The following is a 22,403-nucleotide window of genomic DNA, read 5'->3' on the forward strand; positions in this document are numbered from 1 at the left end:
GGAATTTGCTCCCACAAGATGCAGTAATGGCCACCAGCTTGGACGGCTTTAAAAGAAGATTAGACAAATTCATGGAGGACAGGGCTATCAATGGCTACTAGCCATGATGGCTGTGCTCTGCCACCCTAGTCAGAGGCAGCATGCTTCTGAAAACCAGTTGCCGGAAGCCTCAGGAGGGGAGAGTGTTCTTGCACTCGGGTCCTGCTTGCGGGCTTCCCCCAGGCACCTGGTAGGCCACTGTGAGAACAGGATGCTGGACTAGATGGGCCACTGGCCTGATCCAGCAGGCTCTTCTTATGTTCTTAAGATCCATGTCACCCCCACGAGTCCAATTTCAAAAGTCCCTTTCATAATGTGGCATTGACCACTCCCTGGATGCATGCCTTCCTCGAAGATTTTACCAGCCGTGATGGGCAGGGGTCAGGAGGGCATAGAGTTGACCTCACTGCCCTAAGTGGCCTCTCCAAATCCTCAGGCTGCAAGAACTGAAACCAGGCAGGGCTACGGAAGAAACACCTGCCCGAAATGCCAGAGAGCTGCTACAGGACTGAGCAAGATGGCTTCTATTTACTGAATTCTTTTCACAGGCATGAGGATTAGGATCTTTATTTTGGGGAGGGGCATAGCCCAGTGGTGGAGGATCTTCTTTGCATGCAGAAGTTCCCGGCCTCAGTCCCCAGGAGCATCTCCAGTTAAGGCAGGAAAAGAATTCCTGCATGAAACCCTGGACAGCTATTTAAAAAGGTAAAGGTGTCCCCGCACTTGTAGTGCGAGTCGTTTCCGACTCTTAGGGTGACGTCTTGCGACGTTTACTAGGCAGACCGTATATATGGGGTGGGATTGCCAGTTCCTTCCCCGGCCTTTCTTTACCCCCCAGCATATGCTGGGTACTCATTTTACTGACCACGGATGGATGGAAGGCTGAGTGGACCTCGACCCCTTTTACCGGAGATTCGACTCCCTCCTTCCGTTGGAATCGAACTCTGGCCGTGAGCAGATTTTGACATGCTGTGGTAGATGTTGTATGAGGCTTAATTGTATCTGTATTGCTTCTTCAATTTGTATTGCATTTTGAATTCTGTGGAGCGCAACCTGTAAATCTGCAAAATGCAATGTAAGAGATCAAAGAAGCAATACAGATGCACTTTAAAAATATGAATATCTAACGGGCGGGCGTTCAGCCACCTGGGTGAAGCTCACGGGCCGCGGTTTGGGAACCCCTGGCCCTAGAGAGCCCCCATCACTGACCCACCCACGCAGTTAAGATCTAAACTGCTGAGATGCACAAGGTATTGTTCAACTTCTCTCTCTTTTAATTCTTAAGTTGTTGGGTTGGGTGGGAAATCAAAATCAGGGTTATAGTACATGGAGAGGGTAGGGGCTTCCTCCCACCCCTAAAAACCATTGCCCTGGAAACAGTTGTTAGTCTCTGTGTAGGCACCATCTGGTCAGTTCAACCTTTTCAGAGGATGTAGGTGGGGAAACTTTGGCCATCAACACACGCCTCAAATCATGATTATTTGTGCTTAGTATAATGGCACCCCCCCCCAATTGGTGGTGTGCTCATCACCATCGCCACTTCTATCGAGGGGGGGAGCCTTTGGGCCACAGGCCAGTCTTAGCACACCAGAAGGGTCCAATTTGGCATGCGTGGCCTTGTTCCCCAAATCATGACCCACCTGTTAACCAGCTGCTGTGTCTGGGTGATGCCGGCAAGGGTGTGTGTGCGGGAGCCAGTCCTGCTGGGAGACTTTTTCGCCTGCAGGGGATGTGCTGGTCAGGCAAACCCCTTCCCCCATCCCCTGGGCCAAACATTTAACAGGTGGACAGGATTGCCCATCCATCAGCATGATGGCAGATGATTGACAGGGTGGCCCTGCCAGTGTTACAGGCTGCTTACAACCACCGCCATCATACTGCATTTAAAAATACACCACAATAGTCATTTGGTTGGGCCACTGGGCGCTGCTGGTGACTCGGGACTAGCATAGGCGAGCCACATGCATTTATTCTCTTTCGATTTTAAGATTAAATTGAGTTTGGCAAGAAGCAGATAAAACTGAACCTCTACAATGTGTGGGGGTACAGGAGAGGGAGGCAGTATCCCTGTGTGGCTTTACCCAGAGGGAAGTTCCTCTTAAGCATTTATGCAACCTCATCAGGACTAGCATCTTCTCTCTTTTTTTTTTTAAAAAAAGGGAGAAGCGCCAAATCTGGAAAGCAAGGCACAATCTCACACACCAACATGTGTTTGCAGTTGTGGCACCCACCTTGGCACAGTATGTTGCTGCAGAGCGTTAACACCGCCCCTTTGCTCCTAATCGGTCTTTTGTCTTTAAAACACAAATTACAATGGTGCAGACACGTGTTGTTTTTTTAATGGCCTCGAGGAGCAGATCTCATTCTCTCTCTCCCAGAAGCCAGAAGCTTGGAATGGGTGGCTAAGGAGTTGCTAGGGAGATTGGTCTAGAGGGAGGGAGGTCTCCAGCCTTCTGTGGATGCTGAGCTGAATTCCTTTTGGTCGAGGTGCAGCTCGAAAAAAAAAAAAGGCTCCCCCCCCTTCCAAATCATCAGTGGCTTAGCTGCCGATTCTGAGCCATCAAAAGTGGTAAGAAGTGAGGCAAAAGGCCAGCGTGAGCGCCGATGAGGGAATGACGCGGAAACACCACAGGTGATCGTTCTGTGAACTCTGCCAAGACTGAACCAGTGCCCACCTCTACAGTTAGTTGGTCTGGACGATGAGAAAGCCTGGAGAGAGCGGCACGACTCGTCTTGGTCCACTCCAGCTCAGATGACCTCTTCCCCGGAAGTGCTCTGGTCAATGAGGAGATACCTTTTTAACCTGTCCGGCAGGGGCAGAGCCTTGACCTTCACCTCTACCGGCCAGGGCCTGAGACGCTGCCGCAGGTAGACCCGGCAGAGGTGCTTCAGACTGGGTGGGGAGTGCTCCCGCTGCTTCAAGGCGCTGAAGAGGGCCCGGATCTTCTCCCTGTGGAAGCGGCAGGTGCTCAGGTCGATCTCAAAGTTGCTCGGCAGCCGCAAGGTCTGCGCGCTTGACGCCATCATCTCCAGCGCCGCCTCGGCCTTCTGCAGGAGGTCAACGGAGAAGCTGTCGTCCTCGGACTCGCTCAGGTGGGAGCACAGCCGCTCAAAGATGATGTCGAAGCCCGACCAACAGGAAGGGCCATGGAGGGAGCAATTGTAGGCCGCCCCCGACTCCAGGATGAAACGCAGGAGGGGGAAGTGGAGCCGGAAGCTCTTCAGGCAGAGGTGGGTGAGGGACTCGTAGGACGGGCACTCGCTGGGGTTGGCCCCATGGGCCATCAGCAGCCGCGTCACCTGGAAGCAGAAGCGATTGATCATCCTGGCCTCTTCCTCGTCGCCTCCCACCGTCTCTCCGAGGAGGAAGATGATGAAAGTGAAGACCGAATCGCCATCTTTCGTTGTGGCCTTGACATTGGCTCCTGAAAGGAGGGAGAGAAACAAAAAACACCTGGTTTATTGGTTTTTCAAGATGTACCCTCCTCAATTTATGACTTGCATAAAGAACTTTACATAAGGCCACATCCACATCATATATTTAAAGCATTACCATGCCACTTTAAACAGCCATGGCTTCTTCCCCTAAAGAATCCTGGGAACTGTAGTTTGTTCAGGGTGCTGAGAGGAGGCTTGTCACTGAGCTACCATTCCTAGAGCGGTTTAACAACCAGTCCCTCTTCCCAGGGAACTCTGGGGATTGTAGCTCTGTGAGGGGAGTGAGGTGTGTGTGTGTCTCCCAACAATTCTTAGCACCCTTAACATACTACAGTACCCAGGATTCCTTGGGGGAAGCAGCCATGACTGTTTATTGCAGTATCATAGTGTTTGAAACGTACAGTGCAGATGAGGCCCGTAAGTTACAAGATGATTTTGCAATCGTACAATAAAAACAAACAGGTTTAAAAACAATACAAAAACAACAAAAGATTGCTTTTAAAACTATGCAAATAAATACCCCATGGCAGCGATCTGGAAAAAAGAAGTTTTCTTGTTTTTTTAAAATCAAGTTGGAAAAGCTTGTCAAAACAAATATTGTTTCAGGAAAGTACAGCTAGCGGGCACTGCCGTCTCCCAACAGGGGTGTTGTTCCACCACATTGAAATCCCTGCTTGGTTGTTGCGGAGTGAGTTTCTGATAGTTTAGGACACTGTTCTTCAACTCTGGCCCACTAAATGTTGTTGGACTATCACCCCAACATCTTTGGCCATTGGCCAAGCTGGCTGGGGTTGATGGGAGGTGTAGTCCAACAAGGTGTGGGGGAACCTTGGGGCCTCTAGATGTTGCCGAACTACAACTCCCATCATCCCTGCCCATTGGCCCTGCTTGGTGAGGCTGAAGGGAGTTGTAGTTCTCTGTCATCTGGCAACCTCACAGAAATGGCCCTTGTATATGGTGGCACCAACCCTCGGGACAGCCCACCCCCCTTCCGTTATTTTGGAGGCGCTTCAGTAAAAACGCATTTGTTTGCTCAGGGTTTCCAGAAACACTGGTGCTATCCCCTTTCCGTTCCAATATCTGCGATGTGGGTATAAACCGCTTTTGAGATTTAATGAAAGTGGCACAGAAATATTACCAAAATCAAAACAAAGCTGGCCAAGGTTCCCCGGCACCTGGTTTAGACATTCCAAGGAGAGACTCTCCTGTGGAACGCAGGGGGCCTTGCCGGGCACATGAAGGATAAGAGGCTGTTCCTCTTGAGACACCGCATCCTTGCAGTGCTCAACTCCAGAAAAGAGCCCAGCTGCCCACAAAAAAACCCAGGGCAGTCATTTTAGGGCCTGCATCATGCTGACAGCGTGCCACGGGTTGACCCTGGTTCACATCCCTGTCCCGAGACCTTGCACGGGATTCTGACCCTTGGGAAAGGAGGCTTCAGCACAGAGGACTATGGGGGAGGGGGGTGTCTCACCTCCTTCCAACAAAAGGCGGATGTTTTCCGTATTGTGGATCTGGACCCCGTCGCTGCTGGCCAGAGCGTGGAGTAAAGCTGTCTTTCCTGCAGGGAGAGAGAAAATGAGCCAGAACAGACTGTTAGAACGCGAGGAGTGCCCTGCAGCTAGAACTGGCCAAAGGGGGCGGCCATCTAGTCCAGCCTCCTGTTCTCACACTGGCCAACCAGATGCCCATTGTGGGAAGCCCCCAAGCAGGACCTGAGCGCAAGAGCACTCTCCCCTTGTTCGTGATTCCCAGCATCTGGTATTCAGAGGCAGAGTACCTCTGGGCGTGGAGGTTCCATTCGCAGCTATTGTGGCAAAGAAAAGCCCCGCTACATCAGCCACGGCGGCCCATCTAGTCCAGCCTCCTGTTCCCACGGCAGCCAGCCAGAGGCCCCAATGGGAATGCTGCAAGCAGGATCTGAGTGCGAGAGCAACCCCCCCCCATGGTTTCCAGCAACCGGCATTCAGAGGCCTTTGACAGTGGAGGCAGAGCATCACAGCTGGTAGCCACTGATAGCCTTACTCTCCAAGAATTTGCCTAATCCTCTTCAGAAGCCATTCCAGTTGGTGGCCATCGCTGCCTCTTGTAAATAGCAATGAGCATTTGCGGGGCATGCTGGCTGGAGCTGGCTCAACATCAGGAGGCCCACAGGTTCACCACCCCTGGCCTACAGGCTCACATCACAAAAAACTGGACCGTGGATAACGTAGCTCAGCGGCAGAGCAGCTGCTCTGCATGCAGAAGGTTGCGAGTTCAGTCCCCAAAGTCATCTCCAGGTAGGGCTGGGAATGTCCCCTGCCTTAGAGAGCCGCTGCTGCCAGTCAGTGCAGACAATACTGAGGTAGATGGACCAACGGCTTCGCTCGGTATATTTTAATTTAATAATAAATAAATATTTTGCACTTTGTAAAATGCACCACCTGGCATAACGATAGTGGGCATTTATCCTAATAACCTAATAACACAGCTGCCTACGACTTATATTTTTAGGACCCACCTTAGTTTTCAATTGTTGTTAACACTGTGTTGTGTGCTTGTTGTAACCCTCCCTGGCACCTCTGGGTGAAGGGCGGGCAATCAATCAATCAATCAATCAATCGGGGTGGGAGGGGACAGGGAAGAAGGCTGAGCCTGACCATGTTTATCGGCTGCGTTGATGTCAGCTCCGAGCTCCAAAAGGCGCTGCAGGCAAGGGAGGCGTTCCGGCTCTTCGCTAGCTAGGTCTAGAGGGCTGCTTTCGTGAATCTAAGGGGAAAAGGGACGGAAACCATCTATTATTGTTAGAAAGTTATTATTTACATTTATATCCCAGCTCTCCTCGAAGGAGCTCAAGGCGGCGTATGAACACGGTTCTCCCCTTCCCGATTTTATCCTCACAACAACCCTGCAAGGTAGGTTAGCCCGAGAGACAGCGACTGGCCCTCAAGGTCACCCAGTGAGCTTCATGGCCAAGCGGGGATTCGAACCCTGGTCTGCCAGGTTCCCAGTCTGACCCTTTATAAACGCTACGCCACACTGGTCCTCCACAATGTTTATTTTTGTTTTTGTCTTGGGAATGTTTTTCAACCCAAGGGCTGCATTCCCTTCTGCAACCCCACCCTAACAAGGATGTTCTCAGCCTTCCCACCCCCTCCCCCTGAAGGTGAGTCTGGCACCTTCACTCTGCAGTTTTCGTTGCATGCTGACAACACACCTCTTTACTTTGGCCTTTGATACTTGAGAGGTATATATAATTTTAGGGCACCCCCCCATTCTAGTGATTCTAATTTGTTTGATTATTTAATTAATTAATTAATTGATTAATTAATTAATTTGTATCCCGCCCTTCCTCCCAGCAGGAGCCCAGGGCAGCAAACAAAGCACTAAAACACTTTAAAACTTCATAAAAACAGATCTTAAAATACATTAATACAAAACAGCATTAAAAACAATTTAAAAAACAACCTTAAAAAGGGTTAAAAACATTATTAAAAAACATATTAAACAATTCTGACACAGATGCAGACTGGGATAGGTCTCAAAAGGCTTGTTGAAAGAGGAAAGTATTTTAAAGTATTTTTTAAAAATGTTTTGTTGTAAATGGTTGCAACCTGCCCTGGGACTGTAGGGTGAAGGGCTGGTAATAAATCAAATTATTGTTGTTATTAATAATAATCCTACCCGGTCTCTTCGATTAATATCCGCTCCCCGCTGCACCAGGAGCTCAACCATGTCTGGCTGGTTCCGGAGCACTGCGATATGCAAAGCCGTGTAGTAAGTGACGGGATCTTTCAAAAAGAAAGGGGGGGGGGGAAAGAGGTGAAAAGCGACTTATTTAAGCCTCTATACCTTTCCCCACATTTGACACCATTTATTAATTACATTTATATCCCAGTTTTTCTCCAAGGGGCTCAAGGTGGTATGCATGGTTCTCCTCACAACAACCCTGTGAGGTAGGATAGGGTGAGTGAGAGAGAGAGAGAGAGAGAGCAACTTAGCCTAAGGTCGTGCCCAGTGGGCTTCATGTAACTGAGTGGGGGATTTGAACCCTGGTCTCTCCCAGGTCCTCGTCTGACACTCTAACCACTACACCACACTGGCTCTCCTAGTCGGATTCCTAGGGGGAGCCATTTCCCTGCACTGCAAGGCTGGTGTCAGGACAGATCAGAGGAGAGAGAGAGGCTTACCACTATTTGCATTTGCCCCGTAATAGGGGAGCCAGCATGCCAGAAAACATCCCCCCACCCACTTCCTCCCCATAGCCACCTAGCAGTCAGAGCCCCCCCACACACTGTCCAGCCAGCCTCGTCGGGAAGCGGCCATGTTGCTACGGAGACAGCCTATAAAAGGAATCATTGTGTGACATCATATACCTGCGACACCTAACGCAGGTCATCAGGGTCTCGGAACACTGAGACTCGGGGAGGAGCCTATGAGATAAGGGCGGGGTTTGGAAAACCAGAAGGAGGAACCCAGTGATGGAGGGGTTGATGCCTAGGGGCAGCTGGTAGGGCAAATATTAGCTTGGCCCTGTGGCTTGCAGGGGGGCAGCCTAATGGACACAGGGTTGCAATGAATAAGTTCTTGTTTACTTAAACAAATATTGATTAAATATTTATTTAAATCAAACAAACTAATTGATTTAATTCAGATAAATCATATTTTTTTCATCTCATCTGGGTCTCAAAGCAGTTTATGAAAGCCAGGCAGAATTGCCCTCTTTTTGTCTTTGATACTGAATAAAAATGGCACCACAGTGTCACCTACTGACAGAAGACCAACATTACAGCACCAACAAAAAGGAAGTGGGAGAGGACCATGTGGTCATTTGCATCCAGAAAAAGATGCATATTTTAACAAAAGCAAGAACTGTTCCCAACCCTAGTTTAAAAAAATAAAAGGAAAGGAAAAATAAAATTTACAGCCTTCGTAAAAATTCACCCCCAAAATTTCTATCATCATTAAACCAACCAACCAACCAACCATGCAATAATGAGTATCCAAACCTATGCGGGAAGTGTTACCTATCCCACACTCCCACCTTCAAAGAAGACGTCTGCTCCACCGTGCAGGAGGGTTTCGGCAGCATGGACCAGGCCCAGTTCGGCCACTTTCAGCAACGCATAGCTCACGCCTTCCTGGTAAAAGGGTGAATGGCCCTCTCTCTCCAGAAGATCATGAAGGGCCAGAAGTCTGCTGTCATCTTCAACCACATCGCTGGGACTTGAGATAAGAAGATGAAAAATGACTGCAGGAGGCCCAATGTCAGGGCCGACGTTCCGTTTTATTTTTTTAAAAAAAATCTGCCATCTTTTTGGCACCTTTTGAAGACTTTCCTCTTACAGTTCTCTGGGAAGAGGGACTGACTGTTTAAACCACTCTGGGAATTGTAGCTCTGTGAGGAGAACAGGGGTCTCCTAATAACTTTCAGCACCCTTCACAAACTACACTTCCCAGGATTCTTTGGGGGAAATCATGCCAGTTTAAAGTGGAATAAATGTATGGTGTGAATGTAGCCCCAAAGATCACTGATGAAAGAATGTTGTTCAGCTGTGTTTTAGAATATTTTAACTGTGTTTTGCAATATTGTTGTGTTAACAACATGCCACAAGGGAACATAGAAAGGTGCCTTATATGGAGTCAGATCCTTGCTCCACCTAGCTCAGTATTGTCTACAGTGACCGGCAGCAGCTCTCCAAGATTTCAGATGTTGGGCAGTTGCCTCTCCCAACTCTACCTGGAGATGCCAGTAATTTACATTAAGTAATCTGGTGGTTTAAAAAAAGGGTGCAAGGGATCATATAGATTCCCAATTTCCTTATCTTTAAAGCTGGTTACCTCTCCAGCGTTTCCTGCCGTTCAGGATCCTGCAAGCCCAAACATCCCAAGATCTCGTCAACCAACGGCTGGTACTCAAAGATGATCCGGCGGAAGCCGTGGAGAAAGGGCATTATTATTCTTGATTCCTCCAGGTTGCAGATAATCCAGAAATGGCTTCTGGTCACAGAGCCAGACACTAGTTCCCTTCCTGGCCTACCTAAAGAAAAATTAACATTTTTTAAAAAAAAAATCAATCAGCATCATTTTATTTATTTATTTTTATTTATTTGATGTATTAGTCGCCCATCTGGCTGGTTACCCAGCCACTCTGAGCGACGTACAAAGCAAAAACATATAAAACATAATCTACATTTATTTATAGGTTAACATATCCCTTCCAAAACCCACAGTGCAAGTTAACAATTTGGGTAGGTTAACAGCGTTTCAACTGTTTGCTTCCCCTCTTCCCTCCTTGTCTGCTTTTCCTTTTGCGTCATGCCTTTTTAGACTGTTATGCTTGCAGGCAGGAACTGACTTTTTTTTAACGCTGGATGCATTAAAGCTGCACGGGGAATCTTAGTGGCTAAAGAGAGGGATACAAATACTCTAAAATAATGAGCAGCAGTAGCAACAATAGATAATAATAAAAAAGATTTCAGTCATTCTGATTTAAAGTAGGAGCACAGGATGCTGCTTTATCCAACTCCCCCCCCCGCTCTCCACAGACACTTGAAAATCACTGAGGGTCTTGGAGGACGACTGAATTTCCCCCTCCTGCCTGCTGTAGTCATTGTAAGGTGCTGTGCTAAATGCAGTATGATTTTTTAAAATTTATATTTTAATCGCTTCTTGTAATTTATATTTTTAAATATAAAAAATCTGATCTAGCTCAATATTGTCGACACTGACTGGCAGCCGCCCTCCATCGTTCCAGGACAGCGTTCTTTCCCAGCCCTATCTGGAGATACCCCTGAGGTCTGAACCTGGGACCTTCCGTGTGCAAAACAGGTGTTCTGCACCTGAACGACGGCTCTTCCCGGAGGATGCAAATAAACCGGGGGGGGGGGGGGCTGAACAAAACGCAGACCTCAGTTCTTGGAGGGTACGTCTACCAGTTGGTAGACACAGGCTCTGTTGGCCTCTCAGTCCGTTCCTACTGGGAAGTTCTTTCTCTTCGGACGCCAGGTCTATCAGGGAGAAGGAAGACCACGAGGGCTGGTACAATTCTGGGTTTCAAAAGGTGTGGCGTTTGTGGGGGGGGGCAGCCCGTTAAAAGTCACCCAAAGTCCTGCAGAGGCAGCTGATGTGCATAAAAAGCCGTCTGTCAATCTGCTGCAGGGGAAACACTGACTGATGGGAGCTTTTTTTGGGATTCTGGGGGGGCAGGGATGTCAACTGCAGCCTAAGGGAACATAAATATTTTTTATTTATTATTTGCTTTATATCCCACCCTTCCTCCCAGCAGGAGCCCAGGGCGGCAAATATGAAAAGTTGGCCGGGCTTTCCGGGAGAAGAGATCTCCGTAGCCCATCTAGAGCCATCTTCAAAGCCCTTTTCCTCCCTAACCCTACTCTGAAAAAAATGAATGGACTGCCTTCAAGTCAATCCCGACAGGGTTTTCATGGTAAGCGGTATTCAGAGGTGGTTTACCATTGCCATCCTCTGAGGCTGAGAGACAGTGACTGTCCCAAGGTCACCCAGCGAGCTTCATGGCTGTGTGGGGATTCGAAACCTGGTCTCTCAGGTCGTAGTCCAACACTCTAACCACTACACCACACTGGCTCTCTTAACCTACTCTGAGCCCTTCCAAATCTAGGCCAAGGGCTTCCACGAAAAGCCTGGTCCTTCAAGCCCGTGCAAAGCCCGAACACCAGAGGCACCTTCTTCCATCCACCCAGAGTGTGGCATGAGATGTGGATTCTTCACTCTCACACAGAGCCTGCACGTCACCCAAACATCAGCTGCTCATCCACAGCCTGGGATGAGAGGGGCCCACATATACGCCCTAAGCAATGGGGGACGGCATTGCCCAGTGGAGCCTCCAAGGGGGGGCACTGATGCAACTCTTGCCCAGCCTCTTAGAGCCCCTCCTGGGGATGAATGGACATCTGCAGTCCATCTAGATGCTTCCTGAGGCACGGAGGCTGACACGTGGGCTAACATCCCTAAGAGCGATGGGAAAATCATACCCTATTGTAGCACAGATCTAATTATTATTATAATTTATATTATTATTATTATAATTAACAACAACAACAACAAAAGTGAATTCTTTGTGAAGAGGGGAATCTGAAGGAGGAGCAATGCCAGCTCCTCAGCACAGGGATGGAGGATCTTTTTTCGGCCCTCCCATCGTGGGGAACCTTCTGAGGCCCCCTGGCATTAGTGGGCGGGGCCAGTGCCAAGAGTGGGCGGAGAAAAAGAGGTGACCCTTTCTTTTCAGCCACGCAAGACGTTTCTACACCCCAACCACACCCCTCTCCATCCAGGCCAGCAAGAGGGTGTGGATGACGCAGGGCCGGTGAGGGCTGCGGAGAAAGTCCCGAGGGCCAGACGGAGAGGCCTCAAGGGCCAGTTTTGTCCCGTGGGATTAAGGGTCCCCGTTCCTGCTTTGGAAAGAGCCCCATCTCAGAGGGCTGTGGAAGAGCAACCCAGAGGTCCCTTTTCTAAAGGAACAGGATTTAAAGCCCCCCAAAAGGTCTGGGTGCAGAATGGCTGGTAATAAATCTGTGGGGTAAATGCACTATACCCATTGTTGTGGGAAAGGAGCACTGTGTGGATGCATCAGGCAGAAAGTCATCAGGTGCAGCTAGAGCCAGGAAGCTGCACCAGTGGCATTTCTGCTTGGACACACACACACTGCACCCAATGCTGAGCTGCAAGACCTGAGCATAAAGTAGGCCTCGACCAACCTAGTACCCTTCATATATTTTGGACTACAATCCCCATCAGCTCCAGCCAGCACAGCTTGTAAAACTCACCTAGGGCAAGTGAGAATCGCCTTCAGGTGAGCCGACATGACAGATTTTGCAAGCCGGAAGAGAACAGATTCCTTCCTCGCCCCCTTTCCAGATTGCAAATAAGTTGTCAATGGCATACAGCTCGTAAACATGGCCCCCTTGAGCCAGTGGAAAGCGTCTCAGAGCTAGTCATTTGAAGGGGTGTTTTGCGAGACTACAGCAAGAGGTAAGGAGGCGGCGGGTTTTGCTAGGCTTCATCCTGAAGACCCCGTAATAAATAATAACCCCTCAATGTCCTGCTAGGGCCCACAGGAGATAGGGCCACTGCCCTATGAGCTCGTGGGGGCCATTAGCCAGAGAATGGAATTGCAGGTCAATCCAGCCAGGCGTCGAGCATCAGTAGCCCATGATGCTCCTGGCTTGGGAGGGGGTTCAAACGTGGCACATGGCAGCCTACCCCCATTGCTTCAAGGGCATGCACGTTGATGGTCAAGCTACAAGCCATCCAACCTGACAGCTACAGGGAGCCCTCCCCTCCCGGAACAGAACTCTCTGTTGCAACTGTCGTCGCCTTGTCAGTTCAGAAGAGAATATACAGACGTTACTGTAGGAGCCCTTCTGGATCGGGAGAAAGGCCCGCAAGTGGCCAACCAAGGATGCTCCCAGGGGGTTCACAGACTGGAGCGTGTCTACAGAGCGATCGGCAGGATGGTAAAGGGATCTGGAACCCCAGGTCCTAGGACAGTGGTTCCCAATTTTTTTTCTCTCCACGGAATGCCAAGAATCTCGGTGGAACATGTCAAGGTTTTTCTGCCTGTTGTAGCAATTGTAATGCGCCGTGCTAGACGCTGCATGCAGTTGTTTAAAAATTGTATTTTTCTTGCTTCTTTAGTTTTTTATATCACATTTTCTTGTGTTACAATTTGCATTCCACAGAATGTACAACACAAGAAGTAAAAAAAGCAATAAAAAGACGGTTAAAAATCAATATGAATCCTAGAACAGTAGAGTTGGAAGGCACCCCTAAGGCCATCTAGTCCAACCCCCTGCTCAATGCAGGAACCCAACTTAGAGCATCGCCGACAGGTGCCTCCTGAATGCCTCCAGTGCAGGAGAGCCCACCACCTCCCTATGTCATGGTTTCCACTGTTGTACCGCTCTAAACCATTAGGAAGTTTTTCCTGATGTTCAGCCGAAATCTGGCTTCCTGCAACTTGAGCCCATTCTTCCACGTCCTGCACTCTGAGCTATATAAGGCGGACATGTCGCAGACCACCTCAGCAAAGCTCGTGGACCACTAGAGGTCCGCAGACCACAGTTTGGGAACCCCTGATCTAGAGGAGTGCGACCAGGATGGTGAAGGCATCTGGAAACCCAAGTCCTGAGAGGAATGGTTGAGAAGAGCTTGGGTACGTTTATACCAAGGATGGGCGGGTGGGACCTGTAGCTCTCCAGATGCTGTCAGACTCCAGCTCCAGTCAGCCCCATCCAGCATGACCAATGATTGAAAACGGTGGGAGTTGTAGTTCTGGGACATCTGGGGGAGTCGAAGGTTCCCAGCCCCTGTGAATAGTCTGGACTAGAGAAGGTCTAAGGGAAGGCACAATGGAAGGGACATCAAATGAAGCTGAATCTGGTAAGGAGTTCTGTACAGAAGCTCCAGCATCCTGGGAGAAGACATGCCCTACTCCTTTCACCCCAAAGTGACATTGGAAGCCTACACCTGTGTTGAAGGAGAGAAGTCCACAGCCCTGCTCAGAAAATGCTGCCGCTTGAGGCCTTGCCTCAGCACCTCCAAAACAAGCCTCCTCCCCCCTCCAAATAATAAAGTTTTGTAGGAAATACAGGTTTTCCTGAAGGGCTTGGGGTGGTGGTGGTTAACGGCTACTTCTTCTCTGTTTGTTTCTTAACGGTTGTTTTATTATTTTCCTAATATTGAAAAGTTGTTTTCGCTTGCTGTTACATTTGTTGTTACGTTACTGCTTTATTGTTTTTTGTTATTAGGAGACTGTTTTTTGCAATTGTTTTTGAGATGTATTTCTGTTTACCTTGTTATAAGCCACCTTGAGCACAATTTTTTGTGGCATACAATAAAATGATGATGATGAATCTTAGAAGATTCCAGATAGGCAAAAGCCACAGTGCACAGTTGAAGTGTGGAATTCGCTCCCTCCAGAAACAGCGGCGGCCATCAACTTGAGCGCCTTCCAAAGAGGGTTCGGCCAGTGATCCCCAAACCTTTTTACTTGCTGCAGCAGTTGTAATGCACTGTGCTCGATGCTGCATGATTTTAAATTGCATTTTAATTGCTTTTTTCTTTCTTATACATTATAACATTACGATTTGCATTCCGCAGAATTCAAATTGTAATACACTAAACTGCAATGCAAGAAACGGAAAAAGCAATTAAAATACAATTAAAAATCAATACAAATATTTAATGTGCACATGCTGTGGACCACTGGGATGTGGCTCGTGGACCACAGCTTGGGAATCCCTGGATTAGGCACATTCACAGAGGAGAGAAGGCTACGAGCCATGAGCCGCTGTTGGAGTCAGTATGCCTCTGAATAACCAGTCGCGAGGCCACAAGTGGGGAGAGTTGCTGTTGTGCACTCAGGTCCCACTTGTGGGTTTCCCACTGGGGCATCTGGGTGGCCACTGTGAAAACAAGGGCGTTGCACTGGACAGGCCTGGACAGGCCTGATCCAGCTTCAGGTCTTTTCTTATGTCAGAAAACCAGTCAGGAGAGCAAAACTGCTGCTCTTTGACTCAAGTTAGGCTGGGTTTCTGGCCAGAAAAGAGAACTGCAAAACAGTCACAGGGGATGGAATAGCATAATCCTGAAGGGCCTGGCTGGCTAACTAGAGTGCCGAAGAGAACGCACCCCTGTTAGAAGGAGAGGAAACTCTGAAACATTTTTTGTTGCAGTTTCCTCTCGGGCTTCTGTTAAGGGCAGAATGGGAATTCCAACCCAGATCCTTTGTTACAGAACCCGCAGGGTTTGTATAGTATTCCTGTCAAATTAATCCAGAGCAAAGGGGTGCAATTTCATGGCATACATAAGGAGAAATTGTCCTTATCAGGGACGCCACCCAGACTTTTGTCAGGGGCAGGGCAAATCTGCATTTCAGCTCCAGACACCCAGGCAAACTCTTGTTCTTTTTTAATCTATCACATTACAGGAGGCGAGTTGCATTGACTCCAACTCTGCCAGAGTAAAATTATCCGCCTTCACGCCAAAGGAAAGTGCAGGCCATAGAGACCCCCTGTAATTACAGCCACCCACATGACGTGACAAATATTTATGCCCCAATGCAAACTGCCTCTTTTCCCTTCAAATCCCTCCTCAAAAGCCATTGACTGTGGTGCAATCCCCTAGCTCCTGTGCTGTAAGGTAACGATAAATAAAACACCATACCTGTATAGATTATACAGCCATGAGAGTGGCTGCATGCTATAGCCAGCATGGATTTTTCACATTCCACAATGTTAAATTGAAAATACCCCCATGCCATTCTGATGGTTCCCATAAGCTCATCTCAAAACAAAACCTTACAAACTTATAGTCCTGAACTCAGAAACTCTTGCTAAACAACCCTCTAAGTTTTCATGGCGATACACAAAACAGTCAGAGAGAACCGAGAGTTCAAAGCGTAAAAAGAGAGAAGAAAAAAACCCAGACCCCTGTTGGACTTTTTTCTGTCCGAGTTCTCATAATTTGTTGAAATTAATTAAAAATCAGCTATGTTCACAGATAATCCTATTACTGACCTTGCCGCATACTCTGACCTTCATCTTCTGCAGTTTAAAAGTTTAAAAGATGCCTGGCTGATTTTTGATTAATTTAAGAAATTTACATTGAAGTCAGTAATAAGCCCAGGTATGCTCTATGGCCACCACTCACCATATGCTCAGAGGCACATATTACCAAATTCTTCCAAGCTACACAGGAAGTGGATTGGACTGTGAAAGACCAACCCAAATGGTGTTTGCATTTTTACAGATCTGTAGGGCAGTGCAATATCTCAGAGAGGAGGTCAGGTCTCCTGCTCCCCTGGTGCACTCACTATAGCTGCCTAATGTCCCTGCTTTTTAAAGTTTGATAAGAATATCTGCTGGCTATAGGTACATTCTTAAACTGCAAGGGTTTTTTTGCCTATTAGTGAATAGTGTTATATTAACCAATCACCCTTCTTAATTTCATTATTATGGAAGAGTGCTGTTCTGGGAACATAGGAAGCTGCTTTGTGCCAAGTTGGACCAGTGCTTGATTGAGCTCTGTGCTGTCTATACTGACCGGCAGCAGCTCTCCAAGGTTTCAGGCAAACAAGCTTTCCCAGCTCTACCTGGAGATGCTACTGGGGGTTGAACCTGAGACCTTCTGCCTGCAAAGCATGTTCTCTATCACTGACCTATGGCTCTTCCCCTAAAAATAAAGTGAGATTCTAGTCCTCATAGTTCTGAAGAAAGACCAGAATTAAATAGGAACAGAGGAAAGTGCCTTATGCTGTCACCCCACTGGTCCATCCAGCTCACTGTGTTTACACTGACTGGCAGCAGCTCTACAGGGTTTTAGGCAGGGGACATTCCCAGTCCTACCTGGAGAAGGCTTCTGCATTCAGAGCAGGTGTTCTACTTTTCCCCAATAAGTAGCGATGTGGGTTTTCTGGAAGATTTTGAATTAGGTAAATTAGGGTTATTTACACTGGAAAATGTCTAGCTTGCATCAGACAAGTTTCTGATGCCCTAGAGAAGGTGCGGGGAACCTTTGGCTCTCCAGAGGTTGTTGAACTACAACTCCCATCGTCCCTGGCCACTGGCTGCACTTGCTGGGGCTGATGGGAGTTGCAGTTCAGCAGCATCGGGAGGGGCTGAAGATCCCAACCTCTGCTCAAGAGAGTGATCTAGTTGATCATTTACTGTACTTGCATTCAGTAAAGAAAGCCAAACACTTTGAAACTGACAAGCTCTGCCTAACATTTATTTGCAATTGACACCCATCCATTGCTACTAAATGAACTCAGGCCATGCACGAACGTCGGAATTGCTTGTCAAGATATTTTTAAACCTGTTTTTAAAGCTGTTTTGTTTGCATATGTTTTGTTTTCAAGATGTTTTAGAGTGCTTTTAGTGTTTTTGTTTGCCGCCCTGGGCTCCTTCTGGGAGGAAGGGCTTATATATATAAAACTTTCTGCCCCCCACAATCCCAAAACCAACCACTGCATCAGAAGACAACATGAGTCCACCTTACAAGGCTGTTAGGAGGCTTCCACTGAGAAAAATGTTTGTTGAAAGAAGCCTATGAATTGCCCCCAAAATGCTACTTTGTCAATCGTGCACACACTTTCCTGGAACAGACTTCCCAGTAAACACAAAAGGATTGTTCGGCTGTTACATGGAATACAGGTGGAAGCTGTCTCCTCTCCATAAGTACATGAGGGCTTGCATGAAAGAGTGTACTCTTGTTGATTTGCACAGCTCAACCATCACGCACATAGAGTACACTCGCTGAATGTTACATGTGAATAGCTGTGCCAGTGTCCAACTGAACCATTTGTTTACACAAACTGTACACTCATTAAATATAACGTGTGCACGCTCTGAATTAAAATTGCATTGAGTATTGCTACATAAAAGCAGAGTAATACCCCCCCCATCTCCGTGGACCCTGAAGGTTGGAATCCCCGCTTTGCAATTTAAACAATCCCCCATTTTTGCAATTTAAATATTTTTTTAAAAATTATCCATACAATTTAACCATTTGAGGAGCAGCCAGAGAGATATTTTCCCTTTCTTCCCCACTTTGCTAAGCAGCTGTTTTTTTAAAAAAAACAATAACATTTTCCTGTAAGCAACAAAAGAAACAAACAGCACTTCAGGATGTTTTTCCCAGCAACCTTCCTCTTATAAATTCTCTTCTCATGCGATGGCACCAGCATTTCCTACCTGCATCGGGCTCCTCCTGGCTGGCAGGAAGCGGAAGAATGAAGCGTTTCTGAGTTGCACTTTTAAACATGTGTAGGAACAGCTACAGATCTCTTTCTCTCAGTATGTATCTATCATTTTTTCCCTGCAAGTGCCCTCTGCAGGCGGGAGGTTTCTTTCTTTACCGCTGCAGGCTCAAACTGGCCTCCAGGGGTCAGACTTCCTCAGCAGAAATTAAGAGATATGTAGAGAGGCAGCTATATCAGTTGAACTGGAAGAACTGTTTCTAATCTTTTTTTTAAAAAAATGCATGCAGACTTAAGAGCATAAAAAGAGCCCTGTTGGATCAGGCTAGTGACCCACCTAGTCCAGTACGCTGTTGTCACAGAGGGAGGAAAACTTCTCTCTATCCGCTCTTTCCATGCCATGGATAATTTTATACATCTCTATCTTGTCACCCTCTGACTTGCCTTTTCTCTAAACTAAAAATCCCCGAAAGCTGCAGCCTCTCCTCATAAGGGAGTCACTCCATCCCCTTGAACATCCTGGCTGCCCTTTTCTAAACCTTTTCCAATATTCTTTTCAAGGTGAGGCAATCAGAACTGTACACAGGATTCCAAATGCAGCCGCATCATAGATTTATACAATGGCATTATGATATCGGCAGTTTTATTTTCAGTACCTTTCCTAATGATCACTAGCATGGGATTTGCCTTCAGCACCAGGCCTGGAATGGACCTGCTTAAATATTTCTGATAGGGTTTAATGAGAGCCCCGGCAATAGTATTTCAGTGCCAGGCCTCAGCCCTGAAAATGACTAATGCTACCATGAAATGGCCTTTGAACATGTGTAGAGGGCTTTCTGTGGTGCAGGGAAGGGGTGTACCTCAGTCTTAAGGGAGGGCTGGGAAAGATCCTTGTCTGAAACCTTGGATGGACCCGAAGGCCTGATTCGGTATAAGGCAATTTCGTATGTTTCCATTTATTCAGAACTATGAGGACTAGAATCTTGCTTTATTTTAAGGGAAGGGCTGTAGTTCAGTGGCACAGCACCTGTTTTCCATGCAGAAGGACCCAGATTCAATCCCTGGCATCTCCAAGTAGGAATGCCCATTAATTTCAATGGGTCTACTTTGAGTAGGACTAGCATTAGCTATAAGCCCCTCCCCAATACTCCAGTTGAGGTCTCCCCATAGCAGAATGGAGCGGTACCATCCCATCTTGCAGTCTGGACACCTCACTTGCATCGATGCAACCTAGAATTGCATTAACCCTTTTAGCCGCCGCATCACATTGCTGGCTCATGTTTAGCTCACAGCAATAGATATGAAATGAGAAGGAGACATGTTAGGGAAAAAAATGGTTTTGGAGGGTATGGTCTATATCTTTCCTGCCTCCCCATCTCCCGTTTGGCTCCTAAAAAGACTCTCTGGCTCATATGTTTGGTTTTTTTAAATAAAAATCCAGCACCTCTGCTTATAATGGTTATCAGAACTGGAAGAGAACATTGATGCTTAAGTGACGGCGACAAGCACTGAAACTGCGGCCACTTTCTTTGGGGGATTGGCAATAAAAGCCACTTGTTTGGACTCTTATCTTCAGAAATTAATCTGCCCTTTGACATTTACTCTGTTAGACTCCCCCCACCCTTTTAAAGACCTCCTTAGGTCCTGTCTGGTTGCAATTTATAGTCCTGTTCCAGTTGACTTTATTGGTCTTCTTCTTCTTCTTCCAAACTTATCCCCCCATCACTAACAAAAAAGAAAAATGGGAATGGACTGCCTTCAATTCGATTCCGACTCATGGCGACCCTATGAATAGGGTTTTCATGGTAAGTGATAATCAGAGGGGGCTTACCATTGCCGTCCTCTGAGGCTGAGAGGCAGTGACTGGCCCAAGGTCACCCAGTGAGCTTCATGGCTGTGTGGGGATTCGAACCCTAGTCTTCCAGGTCCTAGTCCAACACTCTAACCACTACACCACAGAAACACCCAAATTTGTGCCTGGATTCCCAGTTCCTAATGCTGCTGGTTTTTAAAAAAATAAAAAAAATTAAAGGTATCATGGGCACAATCCCACTGACTCCAGAGTAAACCAACTATGGGAGCGGAGATTGCTTCACTTTGGCTGGATCATACCCCTAAACATACGTACATTTATTGATTGGTTTGATTTGTATAAAGGTATCTCTATACCGTCCTCTCACAAATCTCAGGGCAGTGTATATCGCTGATAGAAAAACAGGTTGTTTTCTTAAAAAAGAAAAAGAATTAAAAGCTGTAAAGAACAATCATTAAATGACCAGCTACTCAAGAACATATTGAACAACTGAACAGACCTGTCAGCGTTTTTTTTAAGTCTTCAAGAGACGCCTGAAAGTCAAAAGTGAGGACGGCGCCTGCCGAATCTCTGCAGGAATAGCATTCCACAGCATGGGGACCTGCAAATACTAAATGCCTGTCTTCTGGTTGCAGCCAGTCAGGCCTCTGCAAGACTGGGGACAACTAACAGCGCTGCTCTTTAAACTTTGTAAGCTGATATCCACAAGCACTTTATTTTATTTATTTGGACTGCCTTCAAGTCAATCCTGACTTATGGCGACCCTATGAACAGGGTTTTCACAGCAAGCAGTGTTACTATTGCCTTCCTCTGAGGCTGAGAGGCAGTGACTGGCCCAAGATCACCCAGGGAGCTTCATGGCTGTGTGGGAATTTGAACCCTGGTCTCCCAGGTTGTAGTCCAGCATCTTAACCACTATGCCACACTGTCTGACAACCACAACCACAATTGCCTTTAAAATTCATCCACAAGACTCAAGGGACGAAGTCTGGAAAATCACCTCTTCTCCAGTGGGTCTGCCTTCTCACTGCAACATGTTCTGGGAGCTCTTATCAGTGGGGCCCCTCCTGGGGTGTGGGCCCTGGGGTTATGCCCACTGTGCCGAGCCTCAGCACCAGCCCTGGATGACAGTTTTTGAGATGTACACACCCAGATCTCTCCTCTGGCTTATTCTCAGCACCATAACATGAGGTTCTTTCATCCACAACAACCCTGCAAGGTAGGTTAGGCTGAGACACACAGTGCCTGGCCCAAGGTTACCCGGTGAGCTTCCACGGTTGAGCGGGCATTTGGACTCTGGTCTCCCAGGTCCTACTTCCAACATTCTAACCACTACACCTAACACACAACCAATTTAACTGAGAGTTCTACACATTTGGTCCTGGGAGAGAGCGATCTTTGCTGCTCAGTAACTATTTCCCCTTGAAGCGCTTTGACAAGGGACTCTTGCTGATGGTTTGCTTGCAGCCCTTGGGGAAATCACGTTTTTCCCCAAAGAAGGATTCCGATTGCAGGCCGACGGGGAAAGCGCTATGACTGCGCCGAGCATCACTAGCCACTGTCGTCTCAGGGTGTGTTCCCTCCCCCTTGGTTTTGGAGGAAATAGGTTGGGGGGGCTTTTAAGTAACTTGAACCCGTACCCCGAAGAGACAAGCAGAACTTCAGGAAGGCATCAATCACACCCGGGCTGCGTTTCCCAGCATTCCCCTCACCCCTGTATTTATCTTTCTACTACATTCCTGACAACTGGATAGCTTTTCAGAGAAGTTTACTTAAGTCTCGGTCAGAAAAGTGCTGAGGGCACCATAGCTGGGCCTTTACACTCACTGCTGGATGCGCCCATGGGGAAGGGGGGGGGAGAGAGCGCCATGATGAAGCCGCAACCAAGGGGAAGGCCTGTAGCTCATTGATAGGGCATCTGCTTTGCTGCTGCCAGTCAGTGTAGAGAACACTGAGCTAGATGGCCCAAGGGCCCGACTCAGTCTAAAGCCACTTCCTATTTAATGCAACACTTTATTTAGAACTATGAGGACTAGAATCTTACTTTACTTTTAGGGGGCAGTGCCGTAGCTCAGTGGCAGAGCATGTGCATTGCATGTAGAAGGTTCCAGGTTCAGTCCCCAATGGCATCTCCAGACAGGGCTGGGAATGTCTCCTGCTTGGAACCCTGCAGAGCCGTTGCTGCCAGTCAGAGTGTAGCCAGTTCTAAACCTGATAGACCGATGACTCTGCATAAGGCCCCTTCCTGTGATTCCCCCTCCCCCAGCTCCTTTCCTTTGGATCATGGCTGGCTTTGGTAACCCGCAGGCTGCCCACTTCCCTTGTGCCTGTTGATTCATAGCTGGCCACCACAGTCAGGGAGAAGGTCCTCTGCAGGCAGCAAAATGTCTTGAGCAG

At 47.7% G+C, this 22,403-nt stretch overlaps 1 protein-coding gene across 2 annotated transcripts; it reads right to left on the minus strand.

The window, feature by feature from the left end:
* Positions 1-194: 194 nt before the first annotated feature.
* On the minus strand, positions 195-18,276 carry ASB6 (ankyrin repeat and SOCS box containing 6). 2 transcript variants are annotated; one of them, XM_061603951.1, is made up of 8 exons: positions 18,189-18,216; positions 16,842-16,908; positions 9,298-9,496; positions 8,501-8,682; positions 7,141-7,247; positions 6,117-6,225; positions 4,952-5,038; positions 195-3,464 (listed from the first exon to the last, which is right to left on the minus strand). In XM_061603951.1, exons 2-8 carry the CDS (start codon positions 16,858-16,860, stop codon positions 2,788-2,790), a joined length of 1,380 nt encoding a protein of 459 aa, XP_061459935.1. In that variant the 5' UTR covers positions 16,861-16,908; positions 18,189-18,216; the 3' UTR covers positions 195-2,787. The 2 variants fall into 2 exon arrangements, with proteins under 2 accessions (XP_061459935.1, XP_061459934.1); XM_061603950.1 differs by lacking the exon at positions 16,842-16,908 and having other exon boundaries at positions 18,189-18,276.
* Between the last annotated feature and the right edge of the window lie 4,127 nt (positions 18,277-22,403).

The sequence above is a fragment of the Rhineura floridana genome, chromosome 20 (genome assembly GCF_030035675.1).
Source record: "Rhineura floridana isolate rRhiFlo1 chromosome 20, rRhiFlo1.hap2, whole genome shotgun sequence".
NCBI classification, from domain to species: Eukaryota; Metazoa; Chordata; class Lepidosauria; order Squamata; family Rhineuridae; genus Rhineura; species Rhineura floridana.

Bases quoted from the DNA above. Each gene is read 5' to 3' on its own strand.
- ASB6 (XM_061603950.1), bottom strand. From the start codon at position 18,258: ATGTTTAAAAGTGCAACTCAGAAACGCTTCATTCTTCCGCTTCCTGCC. The intron at 5,039-6,116 runs GTCAGGCTCAGC...CTCTCCCTGCAG, and splicing joins CAACGCAGCCGATAAACATG to GAAAGACAGCTTTACTCCAC. The intron at 3,465-4,951 runs GTGAGACACCCC...CCCTCCTTTCAG, and splicing joins CCGCCTTTTGTTGGAAGGAG to GAGCCAATGTCAAGGCCACA.